Source organism: Pteropus alecto, unplaced genomic scaffold (assembly GCF_000325575.1).
Source record: "Pteropus alecto unplaced genomic scaffold, ASM32557v1 scaffold39, whole genome shotgun sequence".
Taxonomy (NCBI): Eukaryota; Metazoa; Chordata; class Mammalia; order Chiroptera; family Pteropodidae; genus Pteropus; species Pteropus alecto.
Window position 1 is genome coordinate 11429209 of NW_006443568.1, and position 26259 is coordinate 11455467.

The 26259-nt window shown below is 46.9% G+C and overlaps 1 protein-coding gene across 6 annotated transcripts in view; it reads left to right on the plus strand.

Moving 5' to 3' along the window:
* The window catches only part of HTR1D (5-hydroxytryptamine receptor 1D), a 15593-nt gene extending 411 nt beyond the window's left edge, over positions 1-15182 (plus strand). Inside the window, exons 1-6 of one of the 6 annotated variants that reach the window (XR_003043819.1) lie at positions 7-3694; positions 4834-5044; positions 7203-8293; positions 9538-9635; positions 9836-10524; positions 11224-11412. Coding sequence is in view for 5 of the 6 variants with exons in the window: in XM_025041360.1 (XP_024897128.1) it covers positions 13149-14351 (1203 nt within the window). In the remaining variant the exon portion in view is untranslated. Of the gene's footprint in view, positions 1-6; positions 3695-4815; positions 5045-7202; positions 8294-9458; positions 9636-9667; positions 10525-11223; positions 11413-12517 lie in introns of those variants that run through there. The other 5 variants (XM_015598973.2, XM_006924458.3, XM_015598972.2 and 2 more) reach the window with 5 other exon arrangements.
* The last annotated feature ends 11077 nt before the right edge of the window (positions 15183-26259 follow it).

The following is a 26259-nucleotide window of genomic DNA, read 5'->3' on the forward strand; positions in this document are numbered from 1 at the left end:
AGGGGGCGCGGAGGGGGCGCCCGGGCTCGGGCCTGGCAACCCGCGGCGTCTCACCCCTGGGCGCCTTCGGACGGGAGGCGCGCGCGGGCAAGAGGGTCCCGGAGGACCAGCCCAGCCCCAGGGGAGCGTCCGAGGGCGCCGTCCAGAGCCCCAGGGTGGAGGGTGGGCCGAGGCGGCACCCAGAGGCAGCTACGGGGTTCCAGGTTCGCGTGCGGGGTGCCCCGCGCCGAAGCGAGATCTGGCAGGGCAGGGCGGGAGGCGCACCCTCTGGACCAGGGGCTGCGGCTCCCCATCTTGGCCCCGCGCGGCCGAGGGTAAGCTGGGTGCTGCCCCCTACCGGCCAGGTCGGGATGCGGCGCCGTGCGGGGCCGCCCCTTTGAGGAGGGGAGTTGAAGGAGCGTCCAGTGTCGGACCTCGGAGCTTCCAGATCCGAAGCTCTGCGCGCCCTGACTGTCTGTGACCTTGGGCAGGTCACTGCATCTCTTCGAGCATAAGTTTGTACATCTGTCAAATGGAGGAGATGCTTCTCTCACCCCGCGGGATCCATGGGAATAAATGAGATGCCGAATGGATGTCTTTTTATAAACTGTAAAGTTCTGTACAAATCCTAGCTAATCACGTAATGTCAGAATTGGAAGGGCACTAAGGAATCTGCTTTATTGGGAGAGCGGTAATAAATTTTGCCCAAGGTCACACTGCTTGTAAGAGAATATAAGACTAAAGTCCCTTGCCTCACCAGCTCTGGGGAAGTTCAAGGATTAAGATCTGGGGCTCTCAGTCAGACTGACTGGCTACATTAGCAAACCCGGCTTGGCTACTTCCTAGCTGTGTGACCTTGGGAAAACCCTTAACCTCTCTGAGCCTTGGTTTCCCTCCTCACAGGCTTTGCTGTGCAAATCAAATGAGGTCATTGTTCAGGACAGCCCCTGGCCTCTAACAGCAGCCCGGTCATTAGTGACCATCATCCTTCTGATTAGGAGCAGCAACCGCTCAGTCTCTTCCTTGGACTCGGACTCTGGTGTTTTCTAATTCAGTGCACGTTGTGGGGCTGTGCTCTCCCCTGGGCTGCACAGACACTGGCCAGGGTCTCAGCCTTCCTCCCAAGGACATCAGGAGACCCTTTACTGACAGCAGCAAGCAAGACTTCCGGGGCGGCTGGGCATTCTCCAGCCTTTGGCCCTGTCCAGCTGGTGGGATGAAATGGGTGGTCTTTGTCATGGAGGACCTAGAGGGTGGTATAGGAGGGAGGGGGCTGGCCAGCTGGGCATGACTGGTAGAGCCTAGAGTCCCCTCTCCTCCTCCCCCTGGTGCCTAGCACAGGGCTGGAAACAGAGAGGTGATTTCTCAGAGTTTGTCAGTTACCTGGTGGATAAATAAGGTGGATACGCTGGTTCATCCCTTTTCTCCTAGGCCGCAGATGGATGACTGTTCTTTTTGGCGACAGTGATGCGAATGTGTGCAGAAATACAGATTCTCAGAGCTGAGTTCCCAGAACCTCATTGCAGAGATGGATCCCAGAGAGTCAGGGATCTGCCCAGGTCACCAGTGTCCTCCAGGAAGCTGAATTCAGTAGACACTGTTTACTCTTTAACTTTCTCAGCAGCAGCTGACACTGCTGAACTCTCTTTTCCTCTGCAAACACTCTCTTGTGGCTCCTGCAACTTAACATTGCCCTATTTTGCCTCCTGCATCTCTGTTGTTTTTGCAGGTTCATCCTCCTTTCTACAATCGTTAGTTCCTCTGCTCTCCCACACCCTCCTCTCTTCTCCTAGTAGACACTCTTCCTGGGTGGTCTCGTCCACCCATTAGCTTGAGTTACTGCCTCTATGCACTTGACCTCATATACGTATGTATCTAGCTCAGAACTCTCTTCAGGCTGTGGACCCACCTATTTATTGTCAGCCAGGTATTGTTCTAGGCCACAGGGATATAGTGATGAGCTGGACAGAAAGTGATTGTTGGAGGTATGGGGAGATAAACAATAAATGAATAAGCAGAAAATATTTTTTAAAAAAGGATAAAGTGCTAAAATGGGCATAAAGCAGGCTGATATGATCGATGATGAGAGCTAGTTTATGTGGACTGGTCAAAGATCTGCCTTAAGGGGTGATATTGAAGGGGGGCAGCTGGTAAGAGATGAGGTCAGAAAGGTGGCTGGTTGGGGATAGGAGCAGCTAATGTAGGCCATGGTGAGATTTTAGATTTTATTCGGATATGGGAGCTTTTGTAGAGTTTCAGACAAGAGAGAGGGAATACGGTTATTTCTCCAGGGTTCATCTGAGCCCTAGAAGAGGAGTTAGTCTATAGTGATTGCAGCCTACTGTGCTCTGGGCGCTAGGGTGGGGAGCATAGCTCCTCAAGGAGCTTCCAGCCACAGGCTGTAAGAGGCACAAACAAACCTGGAGTCAGGAGAGGGTTTAAAGGAGGGAGATTTTGCAGGGAAGGCTTCCTGGAGGAAGTGGCTTTTGAGGAGGGCCTCAGAGAACAGAGAGCAGAGTACAATAGGTATGTATGAAGGGAAATGGGGAAGATTGCTCTTCCAGGCAGAGGGCAGTCTGTCAGCCTGAACCAAGACGCACGCGCCCCAAATGTGTGTACAGAAGACGGGGAAAAGAAGATAGAACCTGTAGGGCAGTGAGAAGCCAGGCTGATGAAGAAATCTGGGCTGTTCAGAGCAAAGCTCCAAACTTGGCCACTTACTTGCTATGTGACCTTGAGCCAATTGCATTACCCTTCTCAACCTCAGCTTCCTTATTCATCAAAGGGCAGTAACTGGTTAAATGCTGAGTAAGAGAAGGAGAGAGAGAGAGGATTCAAGTGTTGGGGATGGGTGAGTAAGAACAGGATAATGCCTCCCAAGGAGGAAACAGGAAGGACTGGAGTGGATGAGGGAAATGGCGACTCGACTGAGGTCGATGTCCCTGTGGGACATCCAGGAGGGATGAGCAAAGGACATTTGGGGCCAGAGGTGTCAGAGATAAAACTGTCAGCGTTCTTCTTTCATTCATTCTTTGAGTAAATCGTTACCAAACCACTGTAAGTATTAAGCCCAAACATACATCCGTGAACAAAACCAGCTCTCTGCTCCAGGTATATACCATTTTGTGGGGACAGAGCCCCTCAGCATTAGACTGCAGGATGATGAGAGACACGCATGTAAATTACAAACATGAGCCACAAGTTAGAGGAGGGAGGCTGATTCCACTTGGACGGAAGGAATAGACACATTTCAGCTAAGGGGAGGCAGTTGAATTTGATCCTGAGGGTAAAAGTGAGGTTGAAGGGGTGGGTGAAGGGGGAGGATACCCTACACAGAGGGCACTGGGCTTCATGACACATGACATACGTGTCCCCTGTCCCTTCCAGAACTCCAGTCCTACAGAAAGGCAGTCAGCAAGTGAGCCCAGTTGAAGGGAGTCCAGGGTCATATGTGATAAGGAGACCAGTGGGGTGGGGAGGAAGGAGGGATCACTACCATTCCTAAAGTCCAGAAGAACCTTGAGAAGGTTGAAGGGGACAAGAGGAAGGGCATTCCGGGTAGAGGGAACAGCCTGTGCAAAGGCTCAGAGGAGTGAGAGAACCACAGTGTTTTTGCAGGAGTGGGTCTGAGCCAAGCTGGAGGTAGCCTGTTTTGCTGAATGCAGGTGAGCAGGAGGATGAGAAGAAAGAGCTGAACTGTGCAGTCTCTGAATAGGTAAGCAATAGGAAATGAAGAAAAAGGATTTGGGCTGCGTGGAGGAAAGAGTTCTCCAAGCTTCAGTCCCTTGGAGTAGGTGTCATTGGCCCCAATTCCTCTTCTCTTGCTGAGTCTATTTGTCCTCCAGTGCTCAGCTTCAAAGTCACTTTCAGAGGGGGATCTCAGGGTTGCAACAGGTTACATGTCCCTCCTACTTTCCCAAGGATCTCTTCCCACTCCTGTGTCCTCCTAATCTCGTCTGTGGTCCCGGTTCCAGGAGGGTTTTTCCAGGGCCACCGTAAGTCTTCAACATCTGTGTCGCTCGTGCCAATGCCTGGTAAGTAAACGACAGAGCTGGGAAGCAATCTCAGTGTACCTGACTCCAAAACTTGTGCTCCTAATCATGGCTGTATTGTGCCTCCCAGCAGGGAGAGCAGATGGCGAATAGCGGGTTTGGATCTTGTAAACACACAAATTCAGTGTTTAATTTCTAGGAAATGAATTCCTGTTGTTAGTACCTTGTTTATCCAGTCTGGAGAAGACAGCCTTTCCTCTGTCATGGAAATGGTTTCACTCATCAGCTCAAGGGCTCTCTGGGGACCCAGATGTGCAACATCTGGTGGGGAGGGGCAGGTTGAGCTCCCGAGCCAGGGGATACAGCCCTAAAAGCTTCTTGCAGAGTGTGGTCTGCCCTCTCTGTCTGTAATACAGGATCACACTCCTAGTGTGGAAACTCAGACAGGAAGTGTGTGTGTGTGGTGGGGCGGGAGGTGCCAAAAAGCTTATGGTGTGAAATAGGCATGAGAACCTCTGGATACTTCTGTTCTTTGTCTCAAGTTCCCGCTGCAAACTGGAGGCAGTGGGAGGAGCTGATAGGGGTCTGAAGGCGTGGTCTCTGCCTGTAACTCACTGTGTGACCTTAGGCCATTGTCTTACTCTCTCTGGGCCTCTCTCCCTGTCAGCACCATGAGGGCGTTGAACTAGATGATTCCTAAGAGTCCTTCCCACTCTGACACTCTGAGATCCCTCTTAAATCCTAGGGCTGACATTACTATTATCCCTTGCACAACTCAGTGTGGTCCATGGGAGCTTGTCAGAAATGCAGAATCTCAGGTCTTGCTCCAGACCCACAGAATCAGAACCTGCATTTTTCATAGGGTCCCTAGGTAATGCTTGTGCCCATCAAGTGTGAGAAGCACTGCAGTGATCACATTCCCGCCTTCTCTTCGGGTTGTGCTGAGTGCTGAATGAAGATGTCTGTGCACCCTCCCATCGGCAGAGAGAGGCCCTTTCAGATGCAAGTGATGGAGCTTGGCACACAACGGGCACCCAGCGAAGATGTTTTGAATGTGTGCAGGCATACGTGAGGTAAATATTTGTAGAATGCGAAAGGGAGTGGAACTGACTTCTCTTTTATGAGTGGTGGAGCATGGAGTTCAGCAAGCCCAGGTTCCAGTCCTAGATCTACAGTGTCCTAGCTCTGAGGTCTTTGGCAAGCCGTTTCTCTAAGCCTCAGTCCCCTCCCCTGGGCAATGGTAATAATAATAATAATAATAATAATAATAATAATAATAATAATAATAATGGGACTTTAGAGGATCGTGGTCAGACTTAAGTGAGTTGATATAAGAGAAGCACTTAAAACAGTGCCTTGCACATAGTAAGCTCTTAAAAATGTTGGCCATTGCTTTACAATTATTACTATGCCAGCCCCTGGCCACTGTGTTGTCCCAACCGCTTTCCCCTGGATTGTATTGAGTTCCCTGAGGAGAGAGTCCCAGAATGACCCCTAGGGGGCATTGTCACCCCTGCTTAGAATCGCTGGTTCCAGAGCAGCACTATCCAAGAGATATACAAGCCACAAATATAATTTTAGATTTAAAAAGTTTAGAGATAGCCATGTTAAACAAAGAAAAAAGTGAAATTAATTTCAATCGTATATTTTGTTTACTCAGTATATCCAAAATATTACCATGTAACTGATATAAAAATAATTAATCAGATATTTTACATTCTTTTTTGAGCTAAGCCTTTGAAACCCAGTGGCTCTTACACTTAACAGCACATCTCAGTAGCCACATTTCAGGCCTTCAGTGGCCACAGGAGTGGCTATTCTAGAGTTTCTCAGCACTGGTTCTCAATCCCAGCTGTGCCACGCATCACCTGCGTGGCCTTGGGCTAGTCATTTTACTTCTCTGGGTCTCAGTTTCTTCATCTGTAAAATGAGGGTACTAACTCTGCCCAAGCGGTAGCATTAGGGGCAGATGGCCAGGGTTTAGAACCCCTTGGTCCACTTTCCCACAAGCATAGCCTCATTCTCTTGGTGGTGACTAGTCCATGCTGAACCCAGAATTGAGGGCCTAGGAAATACAGTCCTTCTTTTGGTAGGGGGAGGGGGAGGCAGTCTCGGGGAGCAGAAGCGCTGAGCTGAGCTGGGAAGGACGTCGAACTTTGCTCCGTGGTCCTGGGCAAGTCACCCACCTCTCTGGGCATCAGTAATTTCAGCTGATTAGACTGGATGACATCATCCAAAAAGTTTCTTCTAAATTATGTTTGCCAGGGAAGGACTGTTAATTATAATGAACTAGAATTTGTGGAGCATTTACCATACGGCTGTTGCTTTCTATTCGGCTCACTCAACATAACTGCAGTTTGAGGTTGGTACTATTATTTGTCCCCATTTTCCATAGGAAGAAACTGAGCTCAAAGAGCTTATATGACAAGCCCAGGGGTCCCCTTTTGCCAGCAGAAGTGGTGCCTCGGGTTCTTAGGCACTTAACCAATCCTTTTGTGGGTAAACTTTTTACAAAAACAAAATTGCCCCAAACACTAGTGTACGTCCTCATGAATTTTCATAAAGTGAACACACTCAGCTCAAGAAACAGAACATGACTGGCACCCACAAGCCCCTGTCATGCTTCTTCCTAGTCAATGCATCTCCTCCCCTCAAAGGTGACGCCCCAGCACGACTTCTATCAGTGTAGGTCAGTTTTGCCTGTTCTTGAACTTGATGAAGTTTGAATCACACATGGTGCCATAATGTTGTGCTGCTTCTGCTCAACTTTATGTGTGAGGTTCATCCGTGCGGTTGTGCGTAGCGGGGAGCTGGGGTCCATTCTCGTTGGTGTGTACTATTCTGCTGTGTGAATACGCCACCATTTGTTTATCCATTCTACTGCCGATGTCCGTTTTGGATCGTTTTCGGTTTGGGGTTGTTAAATTGTGCTGTAATGAACAATTTTTGCACAAGTCTTTTGGTGGGATATATGTACATGTTTTTGTTGGTTCTATAGCTGGGAGTGGAAGTTTGGGGTCAGAGGTGCGACTACTTTTTATTTTCTACATTTTCCAGATTTTATGATTAGAGAAACTGGGAGAAAAGATGAACTTGCTCAAGATACCAATGAGATATCAGAACTTGCACTCAGATATATAGACAGATGGATAGACACCCCCCGCCCCGCACACAACACACCCACGTTAAAACTTCTCAGAGTTTCCCCCACATATTTTATTTCACCCCCAGGTGGTAGGCCAGATTTTGCAGAAGAGAAAATGGAGGCTGTGGGAGGTCCCATGCGGCGGCGAGAAAGACGCAGTCACAGCTATAGATGTGCTTTGTACAATAGAAAGCGCTCTTCAGATTTGTGGAGAATCATTTTCCCTTCCAGGGCTCACTCAGCCATACCACACAGCTTCCGGAGAAAGAACAGACAGACACGAATTCCTCCATGGGGATTATTCTACTGCGACACATCTTTATCACAGAACCTTGGTTTTTTTCTTCCAAAAGGATGAAGCCGGCTCCTGAGCATCCATGAAAACCATACATCCTCAAAGTTTTATGACTCACTTAGTTAAAATCAAGAGCATTCAGAACAGGGAGGTGACTGATCTCCCCGGGTAGGAAGTCTTAGTTAAGAGTGATAAAAAAAAAAAAAAAACACCTGCCATGTGGCAGCCGCTGTGCCGGCATGTTTTCCCTCCTTCGCTGAATCGACATAGCGATTCTGAGAGAAAGATGCTCTTACCCCAGTTTACAGATGAGAAAGAAAAGCCCCAGAGGTGAAATGACTTGCCTCGATCCACAGTAGGGACTGCTCGGGGGAAGGGAACCGAGAAACCTCTGTCTTATGACTGTTTCTCAGGGCCTGTTGTGTCCATTTGAACTGGGTCAATTGAGAAAAGTCCGAGTTGGTACAAATGTGGTTTCCTGGGTCCAGATGTCACTTGTGGACATCCAAGGATAGGAAGGAGTGTCACTGGGCCTGGCAGGCTCCATCTCCCTCCTCTCCTAGGGCAGGTGTTTCCCCCTCCCCCGCCTCTTCTTTTCTCTGTCTTTTCCGTTCTCCTGCCTCTTTCTGCCGATCTATTTTCCTTGTTTATTTATGGCCTTCCTGCCCTGGTTTTGGTTATGGCTGTGGCCCAACATCAGCCTCAGGATTCTTAGCTTTCAGGTTGCTCTCCTTCCGTCACCTATCTACCCAGCAGCTCCCAATCTCCATTCTAAATTCCTAAGAGAGAATCTGCCTGACTCATTTTGGGTCACGTGTCCACCCTGGTCTGATCAGCTGTGCTCAGAGGTGGTCTGTGGAACAAGCTGAGATTCGGACCCAGGTCTGTTTGCCTGCTTTTCCCGCTCCATCCTTCTGCAGGATGCTAGAACTGGGGGTGCATGGCATGGGTGGAGTCCTTGTGATCTGGACTCCAAGGGAGATGCTGCTGGGCTGGGGAGAAGCTGAGGGAAGTCTGTGCTGCTGCTGTGATGGCCCACAGGAGGGTGGTGGGCAGGGGAGAAGCTCCCTGGTGTCGCTGACAGTGACGCCTTGTTTCTGGTGCGAGAAGGGACCTTGTTGCCTGGAGACCGGAATATGGTTGGACACATCATAGAGAAGTAACCAGATAAGTCATCATTTACTACATTGGGCATTTGGATCCCTGATCTTGCCGCTTCTCCCCAAACTCCTGTGAAGTATAGTATAGATGAGCATCTCCATCACAGAGGCCGAACAGGCCCAGAGAGATTGAGCGACTTGCCCAGTGGCCACAGTGAGAAAGTGGAGCCGTGGAGATGAGGACTTGGCCTTCCCGACTTAAAGTGTTTGCTTTTGGCCACTGCTCTTTGTTGTTACATTTATTTAGGACTCTACAGTTTACAGCACGTCACATACATGACCTTACTGGAACTAATAAACATTCCTTTGAGGCAACATAGCCACGTTTGTGTTCCCATTTTACCAAGGAAGAAACTCATGATCAAAGAGAAGTTATGACTTGCCTTTGGCTACTGTGCTGGTCAGTGGCAGCACTGGGACCAGAACCCAGCTCTTCAGGACTCAAATGTATCGATAGATATTAATGTATCGAAACGTATCCGTGTGATTGCTATTAGTGTGGTTCTCTTTTTTTTATGGTGCACATAATTGATTGTTTAAGAAAAACGACAGATTTATCATTCCCTACAAAAGAGACTGTGTGTGAATGTGTACATATATATGACATACATACAGATGGAAGAATAAGAAACATCCACGTACCTCCCACCACCTTAAAAAATAGAACATCATCGATACCTTTCAAACCCCTCAACAATTACATTCTCACATCCTTTCTTCTCCAGGTGTAATTTTTATTTTTGACACTTCCTTGCTTTTCCTTATGGCTTTGCCACATGTATTTATATCCCTGCACAGTTTGTTTCTTCTCGCATGTTTTTGACTTTGGCATTCGGTGGTGTTTGTGAGAACGCGTGCAGCTTTGGTTGACTCAATTTTGCTTCTCTGGAGCCCCTCATCGTAGGAATGTGCCACATTCTGCGGTTGATGGATGTTTGGGTAGTTTCTCATTGTTTGCTATTACAGTCAGTGCTGCCGTGACCATTCTTGCTGCTGTCTGCTGGGGAACACATCCAAGAATGTCTCTGTGATGCATACCTGAGAGTGAAATGACTGGATATGAGGTAGTCTTTACATCTTTAGCTTTATGTTTGTTAACAAGGATTCTCCTCTTTATACTCTCCTAGTGGTAGGTGACAATTCTTGTTGCTCTACACCCTTACCAAATGACATGACACGATCAGCTTTAAAAGGTGTACTTATCTGCTGGATGAGAATGGTCTCTCATTGTTGTTTTAATCTGCGTTTTTTGTTTTATTTGAAGTGCGATGAGGGGAAAAGGAGTTGATTATAGAGCTACACAGTCTGTACCTCCGAAGGTAGTTGGATTCTGGGAAGTCCCCCAGCTTCGTTCAGGATGGGGAAGGACAGCAGGCAGGAGAGAAGGGAGGTGGCCTCAGCGTCATATAGCTTCCTGCAGAGCTAGAGCCCAGTATTCCCGACAGAGGCAATCCATCCATCCATCCATCCCGTCCTTCTTCCCAAGATGTCACCCACCAACCTCTCAGGCCTTTCTGAGCCCACGCCTTTCACTGGAATGAGGTCACTGGAATGCCTGGAACCCAAGGAGCGACCGCATGAGTTTGTGGGGCAAGCACACCAGCCTCCTGTGAGAAATGAGGCGCCTCACTCACCCAGACTGTCTGGAAGGAAGAAAATTCCAAACGGTCCGACCCAACTTCACATTTTTCATGTGAACCAAAACGGGAGGAGTCTTTGGCCAGGGGCTTTTGGGGTGGAGCAGCAGGGCTCAGATTTTCACTTATCGCCATGAGATCCGAAACCGGCTTCACTCCTGAAAGCACATGTGCCCTAAGGCTTTTCTTCCTGAACTGAAGCAGTGTGGAGAAGAATGGGAATTTGGAGAGCTGGCTCTGGACCCAGTTTTTCCACTTCCACCTGGGTGACCTTGGGCAGGTGACATCACCTCCCTGAGCACTGGTTGGCTCATTTGTAAGTAGGGGGCCATGTCCACTTCACAGGTCAGGTGACTCTTAGCCCTAGGGCTAACCGTGCCTAGAACATACTAAGAGCCCCATGAAAGAGATTCTAATAATATCCTTTAAACTTTGGAAATATTTTTGAGCAGGTGGCTTAAGATTGGTTTTCTTAAATTGAGGCTGTTTCCTTCCTCTAGGCAGATATTTTTAAAAGATGAAGCACCTACAATTTGGGGAGTGGGAGGAAAACTACCACATTGCAGATTTTTACTTCTTAATGTTTAAAAATCAATCAACAGACATAGATTGAACCTTCCCAACAAAGCCTGGAGCCACGCTGTGGGGACAGGGAGTAGGATGACATGACTCTTGACACTTCTTAGCATCTTACTGTATTTCAAAGCTGGCCTTGCCGGGAGCCATAGAAGGTCCACAGCAGCCCTGGGAGGCAGGTGGGGTGGCTACTGTTTTGGGGAAGAAATCTGAGACTCAGAAAGTGTAAGGGACGTGCCCACGGTCATATAGGAAGGCTGGGCTAGAAGAGGGATTCCGGCCGGATTGCCCCAGTGGTCTAAGTCAAGCTGTCCCCTGTGCCCTGCTCCTCCCACCCTTAGCACCGGCCACCTCCTGGTCCTCATTGGTGGTCTCTTAGCTGTCCTCCGACCATGTCTTGCACTTTCTGACCTCTGGGCCTTTGCTCTTGCCTTTCTAGCCACCAGGATTGCCATACCTCCCGACTCTGACTATTGAAACCCTTCTCGTTAAGGCAGCCAACCAGTGAAACACTATGCAGCCCTTAAGAATGATGTTATGGGGGTGATTAATGGAACATTGTTCAAAATATGTTAAGTTGGAAAACATACAAACTACAAAATAAATTCATACGTAATTATAAAGATCATATTTTTAAAGTGTGTGTGTGTGTGTGTGTGCGTGTGTGTATGTGTGTGTGTGTGTGTGTTCTGCCTGGCTAGCTCCATCCCGGGGTCCTTGAAGCTCCATGTCTGCTCAGGGCCATGAATGCTCCCAGGGCAGAACCTGTTGGTTAAGGTGACCTGGAAGAAACGAAATGAAGTGTGGGGATCCCCGGTGGAGTTGCGGCATTCCACACGAGGCAGGGGAGATGCAGTGGGGGTGTGGATGGAGCTAAGGAGTCTTGGCGTTCTTCTTGCCAACCCCATATACCCAGATGCTGCCTGCCAGGCCCCACAGACTTCAGCTGGGGTCGTGCCAGAGATGGGCCTGCACTGACTAGCCTCTTGGTCTGCCTCACTCCGATGATCACCATACCAAGGTCTCCATGCCCGAAGAGTGCCAGGCCTTGCCCGTGTCCCAGATACTGAAACCCACATTCAAGGCTGGAGGGGAAAAGAAAATGAATCTTCAAGATTTTCTCGTGACTAAATTTCCAGTTTCCGTTTGGAAAGCTGAATGTATTTTCTGAATTTGAACTTTTTCCCATGAAAAAGGTTCAGGGTTTTAATTTCTTTGCTTAACAAAAAGGTGTTTTGTTTTTTGTCTGTTTTTGTTTTAAGAGTCATGGGTGCTCACTCTAGGAAATTTGAACATTTCATACGGCTAGAAATACATATACCCCAATTCCTAGAGAAATACACTGTAAAAATTTGGTACTTTCCTGGTGACCCCCCACTTTTTCTTCTGTGCACAGAGTTACTTCGTTTAGTTTCCATTGTTGCCGAATAAATAGAGGGGTAATTTCTGATTCACAATTTACAGAGCTGATTTTATGTACTTGTAACAGGCCTGTGATGCTTTCGACAGCTGTGACACTTTGCCCCCTCTGGGAATTGTGGGGGTGGGGCACATGCCCCTCTCAGCATTCTCCTGACACTTTCCGGGATGCCAGTTTCACAGCATCACTGCCAGCACTAAGCAGTATCCTTTTAGTTAATCTATAAATTTATGTCATTTTATGGTTAATCTCAAGTGTCTAAATCGTCCTTCCAGAACCTAACTCTTTACTTTTTTTCTTTTTAAAACCCCAGAGCTCTGAACATGTGCCCTTCTCGATGAACCCATGGTGATGCGATTGTTTTGCCTTCTCCCAGCTCATGCATTCTTTGAGTCTCAGTAACTGGAATGTTTTGTCTGTTCAGACTCAAAAGGATCAGTGGGACAGGAACCAAAGTTAAGTACCTCGATGTGTCAAGATGAACCTGGGAAAGCTGTGAGCTGTTGACTGGACTTCCTCTCTGAATCAGCCGGTATTTCTTTTTGTCTCTAGTTTTAAAAGCTCCCCAGAGGCAACCTGAAATCCCCAATCTTTTCAGAATAGGATGGGGGAAATTCTAAAGTCCTCATTAAACACATTTAGCTCGCAAGCTTTGAAAGGAGCCAAAATGCCAGAGGCAAGAATCCCAGAGCATTGCCTACGCTGACTGGTGTCCTGGTAAGTGTCTAACAAATTCAGCATGTGTCCAGTGGGCTTGACCATTTGCTGGGCAAAGTTCCAGAGCAGTGAGACATCCTGGGATTCATCTGGTTTAGGAAAGACCTTCGCTACCAGCTGGTAGTCCCCTCAGTGTTCTTTAAATAGTCAAGTCTTAAGGTCTTTTCACTGTGGTCTGTTCTGATGAACGGCCCCACCAGTGCAAAACAGAAGGATGACCCTGTTCGATGGGCCAGACAACTGTGAAAGAAGGAGCCGTGTGTGTGGACGTCTGTGGGAAGAGACAGCCACCTAGAATGTCCCCGCCAAACCAGTCAGTGGAAGGCCTTCTCCAGGAGGTCTCCAACAGATCTCTGAATGCTACAGAATCTCCAGAAGCTTGGGATCCGGGGACCCTCCGAGCCCTCAAGATTTCTCTAGCCGTGGTCCTTTCCATCATCACACTGGCCACAGTCCTTTCCAACGCCTTCGTGCTTACTACCATCTTCCTGACGAGAAAGCTCCACACCCCGGCCAACTATCTCATTGGCTCCCTGGCCGTGACCGACCTCTTAGTTTCCATCTTGGTCATGCCCATCAGCATCGTGTATACCATCACCCACACCTGGAGCTTTGGCCAAATCCTGTGTGACATCTGGCTGTCTTCTGACATCACGTGCTGCACGGCCTCCATCCTGCATCTCTGTGTCATTGCTCTGGACAGGTACTGGGCCATCACTGATGCCCTGGAGTACAGCAAACGCCGGACAGCGGGCCATGCGGCCGCCATGATCGCCATCGTCTGGGCCATCTCCATCTGCATCTCCATCCCTCCGCTCTTCTGGCGGCAGGCCAAAGCCCATGAAGAAATGTCGGATTGCCTGGTGAACACTTCTCAGATCTCCTACACCATCTACTCCACGTGTGGGGCTTTCTACATCCCGTCTGTGCTGCTCATCATCCTCTATGGCCGGATCTACGTGGCTGCCCGGAACCGCATCCTGAACCCACCATCACTCTACGGGAAGCGCTTCACCACAGCCCAGCTCATCACGGGCTCTGCGGGGGCCTCGCTCTGCTCTCTCAACCCCAGCCTTCACGAGGGGCACTCTCATTCGGCCGGCTCCGCCCTCTTTTTCAACCATGTGAAAGTCAAGCTTGCTGATAGTGTCCTGGAGCGCAAGAGGATTTCCGCTGCTCGAGAAAGGAAAGCCACTAAAACCTTGGGAGTCATTCTGGGGGCCTTTATCATCTGCTGGCTGCCCTTCTTTGTTGCATCTCTGGTCCTCCCCATCTGCCGGGACTCCTGCTGGATCCACCCAGCCCTTTTTGACTTTTTCACCTGGCTGGGCTATTTAAACTCCCTCATTAATCCAATCATCTATACTGTGTTTAACGAAGAGTTTCGGCAGGCATTTCAGAAAGTTGTCCACTTCCGGAAAGCCACCTAGTCTTACTTGGTGGTGACTCTTGTTATCTTTTGTGTCCTGGAACCCAACTGGAATTGTCTTTTTTATTTTTCCTGAGATTTGGGTTAAGCCTGATATTTGGGATTTCGGTTCAATCAATAGAATTATGTTCTTTTTCCTATTGTCTTCTTGACTTCTGAGCCACCAAAAGCTGGGCAACTGCGTGAAAGGAGACAAACCTGAAGATCTCACTTAGCATAATATTTTCATGGTTCATCCATGTCAAAAGAAATGTGACCCAATGGATTTCCCATAGATGCAATTCAGATGGATAGCTTTCTATCTCTGTAGGAAGATCCCAGGCTCAAAAGGGAGGCTTTCTGGTCTACCTAAGTTTTGTATGCAGCTCAGAGGTGGGTAGATGAGATTAATGATTTGAGTTGAAAGAGAATTTGGAGTCAAGACGGAGGAGTCCCCATTCCATGTGGTACCTTGGTTGGAGAATTACGCCCAGGGATTTCTTCCACTGAGACCTCCTTAGAGTGAATCTCTCTCAGTTGTTCTTTTGAGGTGACAACATAGAATGATAGAGATTCAGAAGCTGGGGGCGGGGGAGTGGGATCGTTGGAACCAGATCAACTACCCTGTACCTTCTTCTCCAATATCTCTGCACCCTCTTACTGTTCTGAAGCTGAAACCCACAATCACCCCCATTGAAGGAGATTGACAGGCTCTGGACCCACCGAGCTTTGAGTGGAACACCATTCTGAATTTTTTTTTTCTGAATTATTTTTTTAACATCCTATTTTCATTAGAAATCTTAAGATGTTGAATCTTGTCAAATAAAAAGCATGAGACATCATGATCACTAAAGTGAGTAATTTTCTGCCTCTTCCTGGATGTAGAAACCTTTCAATTCAATTGAGTCTCCAGCATTTATTGAGCACCTACCACATGCCAGGCCCGGTCCCACGGTCCTTGTATTCGTTATCTCATTAGAGCCTCCTGACAATGAAAGTCAGTGATATATGATGGGCTGAGGACCTGAGACCTCAGTTCAAATCCAAATACTACCAATTTCTAGCTGGGTGACCTTAGACAAATTTCTTACTCTCTCTTTGCCTCAGTTTCCTCAGTTGTAAAATGGGGATAATAATAGGTATGTTATTATAGGTTTTAATACAGAGCTTGGCACAAGAGCTCTTATCACTTTAGAGATATAGGAACTGACCTGCCCCTGGTTAAGCACTATAAAAATAGTAGCTACTATTTGAGTATCTGCAATGCTCCTTGCATAGAAATTCTCGTTTGCTCTTCATCCTCATTTTAGAGATGCAGTAAAGAAACTTGCCTATGGTTAGGGAAGGTTTCATAAAGAGGTGACACTTAGCAGACTTTCAATAGATGAGCCCTTGTGGGATGGGAGGCAAAGGAAGGCGAATGTGATGAGGCTTCTTGGGGGAAATTGGACAGAGCAACAAAAGGCAGGGAAGGTCACACCAGGTGGAGAAAAGAGTAGGAACAGAGCCTGGCCGGCCTGAAATGCTCAGTGGGGATGTCTGGGCACAGGGAGAAGGAGAGCCAGGAATATGGGCTATCAGGAATGGAGGGAGAAAGGATATCAAGATCAAGGTTGAGGGGGAGGAAGTACCCAGAAAAGTCTTGTGCTGAACTTGAAGTCTCTGCCAAACATCTCACAGTGTGGTTCCTGGACCATTTGCATTAGAATCTCCCAGGGAGTTTGTTAACATTGGATTCTTGGTCCCCAACTCAGACCCACTAAATCAGAATCAATGAGCAATGAGGCCCAGGAATCTGCATTTTAAATAAGCCTTGCTCCCACTTCCTGCATTAGGTGACTTCTGTGCTTCTAAAGTTTAGGAACCACTGCGTTAGTGTCTTACTCTCTTGAGGCCCCTCCCTGATCTCAGAGATACCTCTCAACAGCACTCTCCTCTGCACTTGGCGTGCCCCTCCCTACCTTCCTTTAAGTCTGTGTTCTTTTATCTTCTCCATCTTGCTTTGGGCTACCTTCCTGATCTGGGAAAGATCAGGGATTCAGAGAGCAGACAGGGAACTATGTTCAGTGTGTCTCAGTGGTTAAGGGCATGGGCTTTGAAGTCAAACACCCGGTTCTATCATTTATCAGCTATGTTACCTCAGGCAAGTTATCTAACTTCTCTGTGCTCCAGTTTCTTGTCCATTCAATGGGATCGTCAGTAACTAAATCATAAAAGTTTGCGGGGAATAAATGAGGTAATGATTATAAAATGCTTCACACACTGCCTGGCATATAAGTGTTTAGTAAAATGCCATCTGTTAACTGTTTGAGAGCTTTGAGCCAATTACACAAGAAGCTCAAATGCCACCTCCTCAGAGGCCTTCCCTGATTAACTAGAACAAAGGTTGGTAAACCTTTTGTAAACAGCTTTATTGAGATAAAATTCATATACCATGCAACCTATTTAAAATATGCAATTCAATGCTTTTTAGTATAATCATAGAACCGTGTAACCATCATCACAACCAATTTTCATCACCCCAAAAAGAAACCCTGCACCCTATAGCCATCACTCCTCAGCATCCCTAGGCTTAGGCAATCACTGATCTGTTTTGTCTCTATATAGACTGTCTATTCTGGATATCTCATACAAATGGAATCATACAATATGTGGTTCTTCGTGGCTGGCTTCTTTTACTTAGCATAATGTTTTCACAATCTATCCATATTGTAGCATATATCACTTTTATGTTTCTTTTTGCCAGATAATATTTTGTTGTATGTCTTTACCACATTTTATTTATTCATATATCTCTTGGTGGACATTTTATTTGTTTATCTGTTGATGGACATTTGGGTTGTTTCCACTTTGGGCTACCATGAATAATGCTGCCATAAAGATTCTTATACAAGTTTTTTGTGGACATATGTTTTCATTTATCTTGGGTACATACCTAGGAATGGAATTGCTGGGTTATACGGTAATTCTATGTTTACCCTTTTGAGGAACTGCCAGACTGTTTTCCAAAGTGGCTGCACCATTTTACATTCCCAATCTGTCTACATCCTCACTGGTACTTGTTACTGTCTGTCTTTTTGATTATAACCATTCTAGTGGGTATGAAATGGTATCTCATTGTGACAGCAAACTTTTATTTAAGGGCCAGATAGTAAATATTTTCAGCTTTGCGGATCATGTCATCTCTGTTGTATTTACTCAACTCTACCATTGTAGCGTGAAAGCAGCCATAGACGATATGTAAATAAACGAGCTTGGCTGTATTCCGATAAAATTTTATTCACTAAAATAGGTGGCAGTTTGCAGGCTGTAGTTTGCAGGCCTCTGATCTAGAAGAGTGGCCACCCCTCCCCTCTCCTTCCCATCTGCCTAGCCATTCTCTATCCCCTTGTCTGGCTTTATTTTTTTAATTATACTTATTAATGATGATGACATATATGTATTAGTTCTTGCTTATTGTCTGTCTTCCACCCCTATAGTGTCAGCTTCTTGAGGGTGAGGATCTTATTTGTTAAGTTCACCGTTTGCTTCCCAGCACACCACAGTGCCTGGCACGTAGGAGATGCTCAATAAATATTCATTTGACTCACTGACTGACTGACTGACTGAATGAATGAATGAATGGAACACCATTTCCAGATTTACAAATGACTTATACTCAATGTCTTTGTCTTTAAAGTTTCAAGAGGGAGTGACTGGCCCTAGGGCTGGAACCTCACAAATCATGAGATTTGGTGTCAGGCAGACCCTAAGTCAGACTCAGGGCAGTTCTGTCCTGAGTGTAGCTGAGGCAAGAGGTGAGTGAGGATGCTGGGTGACCCCAGTGTCCCCAACGACTGTGGCTGGGACTGACCCCTAAGCCTGCACTCAGCCCAGCTGCTCTGTCACTCTGCTCAGTTGCCCCCTTCTCCACAGTCTCTATATAGTGACAGTCAAAGGACAGGCCAGCTTCAAAGAAAGAGCAGTTGTTTTCTGGTCTTTGTTATTATGGCCTGAAAGCTACCCATTTGGATATCATACCTAAAGAAACGCACACTAATTAGGTCACATGAAGGTCAAATTAAAAATAAACTTGGTTCTTAGGACCACAGAGGAAGGCTGTATTTGGGGCCATTCTCCTCCACCTCTCTCCCTCCCCCAGCATCCTTGTCATGCTCCTCATTCTTTCACACTTAGTCACAAACACACACACACAGCATGATGGTGACAATGGCCGTGGGGGGAAGGGGAGCAGTCAAGGACAGGACTCTGCTAATTTCTGGTATGTGCAAGTGTGGCAGACACAGCAGGATGCCCACTTAGCAGCCATCCTGCGTCCTTTCTCACAGAACCCCAGATCAGTTCAAACAGCAACAAGCCCAGTCTCCCAGGAAGTGAATCCTGCTTGGTTCAAACTGGTTGGGATACTTCTATTCCCTTTGCTAGGGATTAGTCAAGGAATGGACATGTGACCCAGTTCTGACCAATGGAATGTAAGTGAGGAGACCAGTCATATTTGCCAGGGACTAAAGGGGTTCCCAGGACCTGCAAATTTCGGTACAAACTGGGAAAATATCAGGCAAACCAGGAAATGTTGGTCGTGCAAGTTGTAAGCGGAAGTTGGGTAGGGGCTTTGGGAAGGATAGTTCTTGCAAGAAAAAAAGGGACATGCAAGGGGAAAAAAGTTCTTCCTACTTGGGAACAGCCCTGCAAGGATGGGAGGGTAGGGCAGCTGTCCTGTGATCTTGAAGAAAAAAACACTGAGGATGGCAGAGGGGGAAAAGCCAGCCCAGTTCCTTGACTGCATTGCTGAGGCACCAAAGCAGCCCTTGGTGACAGGAAGGTCAGTGCACATGAGACACCCAGCTCATCTTTGCTCCGCACTGACTTCTTCCAACGGGGCCCAAATCTGCTTTCCAGTAACTTCCACCTGCCCATCCTGATCCTGCACTTCTGAAGCCAGAAGGACAGGGCTGCGCCTCAGGCTGAGCAGCCTCATGCCCCATCAGCCTTTCTTCTCTTAACGTAACTCCGGAAAGAATTTGCCCATATTGCACTCGGGCCAAAGCACTAAATCTTACATATACCTACTGCTTTTAAGCTGGCTGCACTCTCCTGCCCTCTGGCCTCTGATTCTATATCTGTACAATTGAACCCAAGGGGAGGACTTTTCATTGATCCATGTTACATTTCTTCTTGCAGATTCTTACATGTCTTTCTGCAGATTAAGTGGTTTTTGAATCCTGATCCTGGCAGCCTCCATGTGTGCTGTCCCTCCCAGCTTTGTAGGATCCTCAAAGTAAATGAATCCCAATCGTTAAAGAATTGTTCTGTCCTTTTGGGACTGCACCAGACCCCTTGGACAATCTTCTCCAGGCTAGCTTTGCTAAACATAATAAGGATGCCTCCTCTGGCAGAGGTCATGGTACTAACCCCCCAAATCCACCCTGTATTACTCAAGGTTCTCCAGAGAAACAGAATCAATAGAATGTGCATATATAAAGAAATTTATTTCAAGGAATTGGCTCAGACAGTTGCGGAGGCTTGGCGAGTCCAAAATCTGATAGGAAGGCCAACAGGCTGGAGATTCAGACAAAAGAGTTGCACTTTGAATCCAAAGGCAGTCCGCTATAGAACCAGGAAGAGCCAATGTTACTGATGAAGTCCAAAGGCCATCCTCTGGAGCATTCCCTCTTGCTTAGGAGAAGTCAGCCCTTTTGTTCTATTCAGGCCTTCCACTGATTGAACGAGGCCCACCCACATTATGGAGGGCAATCTGCTTTACTCAAAGCTCCCCTGACTTAAAGGTACATCTTATCCAAAAACAACGCTCATAGAAACATTCAGAATAATGTTTGACCAAATGTCTGGACACTGCGGCCCAGCCACATGGACATGAGATAAAATTAACCATCACCTCACTTTTACTTTCACAGCCAGGCTCCCTTCTAACACATGTCACTCTGACCTATGATCTCTCATCAGACTTTGAGGCCCACAGGGGCTCTCACTGATCTTTGTACTTGTAGTACCTGGCACACAGCCAGTGCGCAATTAATGACAGTAATAGCTAGCATTTGTTGAGCTCTTACTGTGTACCCAAGTACTGCCCTAAGCATTTTATGAACATTAACTCAGTTAACCCACATAAAGATGGTCCTTTTATTATCCTCCAGATAAAAAACCGAAAGTCGCAAGAAATTAAAGTCTTACCTAGTGTCACACTGCTAGTCTGTGGTGGAGCCAGAATTCGAGCCATACAGTTCTATCCCAGCATCCATACTCTTAACCCTTGTGGAAGTGACCAGATCCAAAGCGGCATGTGGCTGTGAGGGCCAGTGGAAAGCAGTGGAAAAGCACAGGTTTGGGAATCAGAAAGACTGGGCTACCTATCCCAGCTCTTCTATATATTTGCTTGATGTCTCCGTGCCTCAGTTTGCTCTTCTGTAAAATGTGGATAACGCAATGACTCTTAGGGTGGCTGGGGCCTGGCACTGCGCCCAACACTGTAGCTTTCAAAACCAGGGGAAATTATTTAATAAGACCAGGCCACAGTTTACTTATGAGGAATTTTTGTTGAGCACCTGCTACGTTCTAGGTGCCTTACAGATATTTTCTTATTTAATCTTCATATCAACCCCGGGAGAAGTCCTTGTCTTTATCCTCCTTTTACAGATGAGAAAATTGAGCTCAGAACACTAATGAGTCACATAACCAGGCTGGGCTTTGTCCCATTGTCCTTATATATTTCAAAGCCACTGCTCTTTCCCAGGAATCACAAATTCAAGGGACTGTAGGGTCCATTCATAAGTGAGTGAAGCAGACTGGGTGTGATACAATAGAGAGATGTGGGGATTCTGATGATTGGAGCTCACATGCCCTATCTAGAGGTGGCAGCCTCTAGCTTACTTGTGCCATGCTGATTTTTAAGAGAGTAAGGAATCTCGATTTTCTATGCAATCTCCTTATTTTTAAATGTTAACAACTAATTAAAAAAAAACAAAACCAGTGTGCAACTATGCCAACCACAAAATAAGCCTGCCAGCCAGATTCAGCCCCTGAGCCACCAGTTGGCAACCTCTGCACCTTCCCATGCTATTGGCAAATTTCTGTACCCCGTATGGCAGTTGGATCCTTCATGGAGCTCACAGTTTATCTGGGGACCAAAGTGCACGAGCAGATTAGAAAGCCAGACAGCCAGTCTTCCATTGTGCCTGTCCTAGACCCCACTTGTGCCCCGCCCCCTCAGCTCCCTCAGGTGCCATTCCAGCCACCTTCCTGTCACAGAAAGGGCTGGCTTGTGGGGGAGGGGAAGGGACAATGCTCTGTTTACACAGCCGTGGAAAGGACCAGAGGCAAGCAGTCCTCTGCGACTGGGAGTCTTAAAATGGTGCATTTACCTGCTTCACCAGGGCCCCCACATTTTGTTCCCAAGGGCAGGAGCAGGGATGTCAGACCTAGAGAATATCAGACAGGAGGGAAACTTCAAAGTCACCTGGGAGAACCCCAATCAGAGCAGCAGCTCACACATTTTGATTGCTTACTCCTTGATCCCCCAGTCAGTGAAGTGGGAGGTCTTATTATGCCTATTTTGTAGATAGGGAGACTGAGAATGGTTAAGTAATTTACCCCAAGGAATCACAGCAAGTAAATAGCAAGGCCAAGATTCACGGCTAGGCGATTGACCCCAAAGCAGTACAGCTAGCTACCAGCCCATACCACCATCATGAGCCATACTCCCACCAGTTGATTGACTCCTTGATATTAGCACCAAAAGCCTCTGCTCACACACCCAGTGACAGGGTGGCCCATTACCCTTCTATTTTTTTAACCATAACCACACTCACCCAGTACTAACCAGGCGTGAGGCTTTGCACTTGGCATTTAAAAAAAATTCTTTATGTCATTCCATACTCATGACAGTCCTGAATGCTCCATATTATACCCATTTTATGCATGAGAAAACCAAGGCTTAAGGTGATTAAAAAAACTTGCCCAAGGTTACAAAACTAGAGTCAGACTGAGATTCAAGGGCACGTCTATTCTTTATCTAGCTCGCACTAAAAGCTTCTTTTGGTTTTGTGGGGAGAAAAATCTGTCTCCCTGAAGTAGCGGCCCTAATTCCTGGTTTCCCAGCTCTCTTCCCCAGATGCCCTCTTCAGAAAACAGGCAAATGTGCCTCTTGAGTCTTTTTTATACAAGAGTCAATATTCTGACTCCTTCAACTGTTCTGCATAAAATGTGGTTTTGTGGTCTCCCTGTACCCAGCCATCATTTTATTCATCCTCCTATATGAATGAGTTATACTTTCTCCTTGTCTTTTTCAAAGTTCTAATACCAAATGAAAAACAGTAATTCAGACATGGGAAAAAGGACGATCACCTCCTTTATTGTACATACAGTACTTCTATTAATGCAGCCCCAAGCTCAGTAAAGGATCTTCCCTGTATGAAGCACAGCCCCCATGCACTTGGGATAGACTGAACAAGCCAACAACTTCCAGCCCTCCTGGAATTAACATTCTACCCACTGAGATAAGGTCACAGGTCCCTCAGTGAACTTTAGATAAAGATCCTAGAATGTCAGAGCTAGTAGGACCCAATCTCTACCTGCTAGAGATGAGGAACCTGAGCCCAGAGAGGGGCAGGGACAGATCCAAGATTTCACTGTGAGACAGAATCAACTTCTGCCTTTCTCAGAACCTCAGGTGCAGGTGAGCCCTGGAGCCTTAGAGAGGTATGTAGACTGAGAAGAAAATATCACCATTGAGAATTTTGCTAAGTGGATCTACCCTAGGCCTCCTTCCTCAGAGCCGTCTTCAGAAATCTCAGTATATTCCAGATATGACCACCAGGTGGCGCAGGCGCACCAAGGACGGGCGCGAAAATCAAAGGTGCATGGTCACCTTCCTCATTCAGAGTAATTCTTCTTGGCAAGTGGGAAGCCTATGCCCGCTCTAGGACGGCACTAGGGCAACTGTGAGTATTATATACGTATGCAGAGGTGAATTCTGCCTCAACCAAGGAAATAGCATAGGGTAGTTGTTAAAAGCTTGGAAACAGGTATAACAGACTCAGTGGGAAATCTAGCTCCCCTTTGCTGCTTTATCATGCCACTTCCCTGACACCTTTAATGTATAGAGTGGGTACAAGATAAGGTCCTCATTTCCCAGAGCTCTAAACGGAACCCGAGTTGCTGGTGCCCTCTTCCTGATCAGCCCCTTTCTAGGTGGAGTGCGGGCAACTTCCCCTGGCAAAGAAGTCTCCTTCAGATGGCAGGAAGGTGAAGTTAATGGAATCTGGCAGCCTCACAGCCCAGCTTAGGCCTGGAAGTTCATCCACACATTTTTTTCATCTCACATCACACAAGGAAATACAAATGCAAAGGCTCTGAAGCTGAGAACTATGAATGTTTGGGGCCATGGGGCCAAGGATGCCTGAGAGGAAAGAGAGGGTTGGAGAGAGTAGGCTGGGCCTTGAGGACTAAAGCAAGCTATTGACATTGAACTTTAAACTGGGAGCAAAGGGAGCTATTGAAGATTATTCAGCAGGGGAATGACTTGGTTAGATAAGTGTTTAGAGCAATCACTCTGGCTGTGCGTGAAGGAAGGAATGGAGGAGGAATGGAGGTGGGGAAGCCTCCGAGAAAGCGACCAGGAGGCTGAGTAAATTAGAGCTGTAGGCTAGACTTGGGTGATGGAGATGGTGTCTGATTTTTCATCCACTCAGAGCCTCTGATCACTGAAACTCGTCTGTCTTGCCCATGCGATAGTTCCCACAGGGTAAGGCGCTGCCCCGGAGCCAGGCGGGAGGAGTAGGCGGCCCAGCAGTAGGTGTTTCTTAGAACATCTTTGGTGAAAACAGACAGCCTAGGAAGAGAGAGTTTGGCTAAAGAGAGAGACAGAATCCGGAGTCAGGTTGGAGGAGAGAGGCAGTGGAGTCTAACAGTCAGGAACACATGATGGCATCACACGCATCTCGTTCATGTCCCAGTTCTGCCACTTTTTAGCTGTGTGAACAGACAGGTTATTTTGCTTCTCTGATCCTCAGTTTCCTCAACTGTAAAATGTGGTTATGACAAGAACTCACCCCTTGAAGCTGTTATGGGGGCTGGACAGACAATGTGTATAAAGCCCAGTGTTTTCCACCCAACACGTGGAACCCAAAGGGGAGCTTCTCGTTTTCAATCCCCCCTCAAAGACAGTCTGTTGACATGGTATTGTGGTCATTCTTGCTCTGTGGCACCTCTCCAGGCCACCATGGCTCAAAAAATGGGCCAACCTAGGCTGCACACTGCACTGAATTAGGCCAGTGGAGTTCCAGCCAGAAGTGAAGAAACGATTATTTGATCAGCTCATGGTCACATTCTGGGGGAAATGTACCATTTCTCTTCTACTTTTTGAAGTATTAAAAATTAATCTTACTCCAGGAGTCTCAGGTAAGATTTTCTGTTTTACTTTGTCAGTTTCCTCCTTAGTTCATGGGTACTTGTGTACTACAGTCTTCCTAGAGTACCAGTTACTGTGAAGAGTGTTCTGTATGTATTCTTTTATGTAATCTTTATGGCCACTCTCTTAGTTACGTACTATTTGTTATTGTCTCCACTGTATGGATGAAGAAACCGTAGCTAAAAGAGGTTAACAAAGGTACCAACTCCTTGCTCCTTGCGGTGACACTTACCTGCTGTGTGGACAGTCAGCAGAAAGGCACGTAGGGCCCTAGGTTAACCCAGCAACCTGCCCCCAGAATTCCCCAGTGAGTAGGGTGCCAGGGTTTATCTGACCCAAAAGCCAATAAGAGAAATGACCATGTGATACAGAGCCCAGCAGTTTGTCAAAAAACTCTGGTTGAGTCACAATCTATTGTATTATTTGAGTGGCTGGGGGGTGGGGGGTGGGGTGGGAGGGAGGTGCCTGATGTAAAACATTCTTCTGAGAGATTAGTGAAGGTAAAATTTTGCCTTTTCCAAATCGCCCACCTGATTTTTCCAATCAGACTATAGCAATAGCTAATTCTTATACAGAACTTACTAAGTGACAGGTCTGTTATAAGAACTGAATGTGCTTTTACTCATTTAATCCTCCCAATGACACTAAGAAAGGGATTTTCTTACTATATCATCTCTATTTTTCAGATGAAGAAACAGAAACACAGAGAAGTTAAATAACTGCCTAAGGTCACATGACTAGCAAGTGATAGAGTTGGGCTTCAAAAAATAAAGTCTGACTGCAGGGTCTATATTTAATCACATATTTACTACTTCCCATATGATTTGCAACTCCCCCTGTTTCCCTCTTTGCTCTGACTGCCAGGAAGCTCAGAACCATGGTTTTTGCTCTGTCACAGTTACTGTCCTTAGAAAACTAAGCCTAGCATTTTTGCTATAATTTTGCTATAGTCAATTTTTCATCTTTCATTTCCCCTTCCGCACTGGCCTTTGGTCCTTGCTCTTTAATTATCCATCAAATAGGCTTGAGGCTGCGATGGAAACCACCTCAAAACCCTTTCTGGAATAGGCAGGACATAATGCATCAGTGAGATGGATAGAGACTATTTCTGACCAGCTGAGCCAGCTGGACACAGTTGGTGTTAGATAAATGTCTTTTGAGCATCTTCTGAGTGATTGGCACCATGCTCCATGATGTGGAAGATATAGCAATGAACCCAAGTTAGTCTCAGTGTTGGTTATGCTACCTACTGTAATAGAGAAAGCCTAAAATCTCAATGCCTAAATACAATAGAATCTAGTTCAATGTGTGCCCCGCTCAGTCAAGTGACTCAGTGAGACCAAGGTGGACCAAGGCTCTGCCACATTCGACATGTGGTTCCCAAAGTCCCCCTGGTGTTGGCATCCAGCTGGCAGATGGGAGAGAAAAGAGAGAGCTCTGAGAAAGCAAACACACTTCTTAACTTGGATTTGGCCTTGGTACGACAGATGTCTCTGCCCGTATC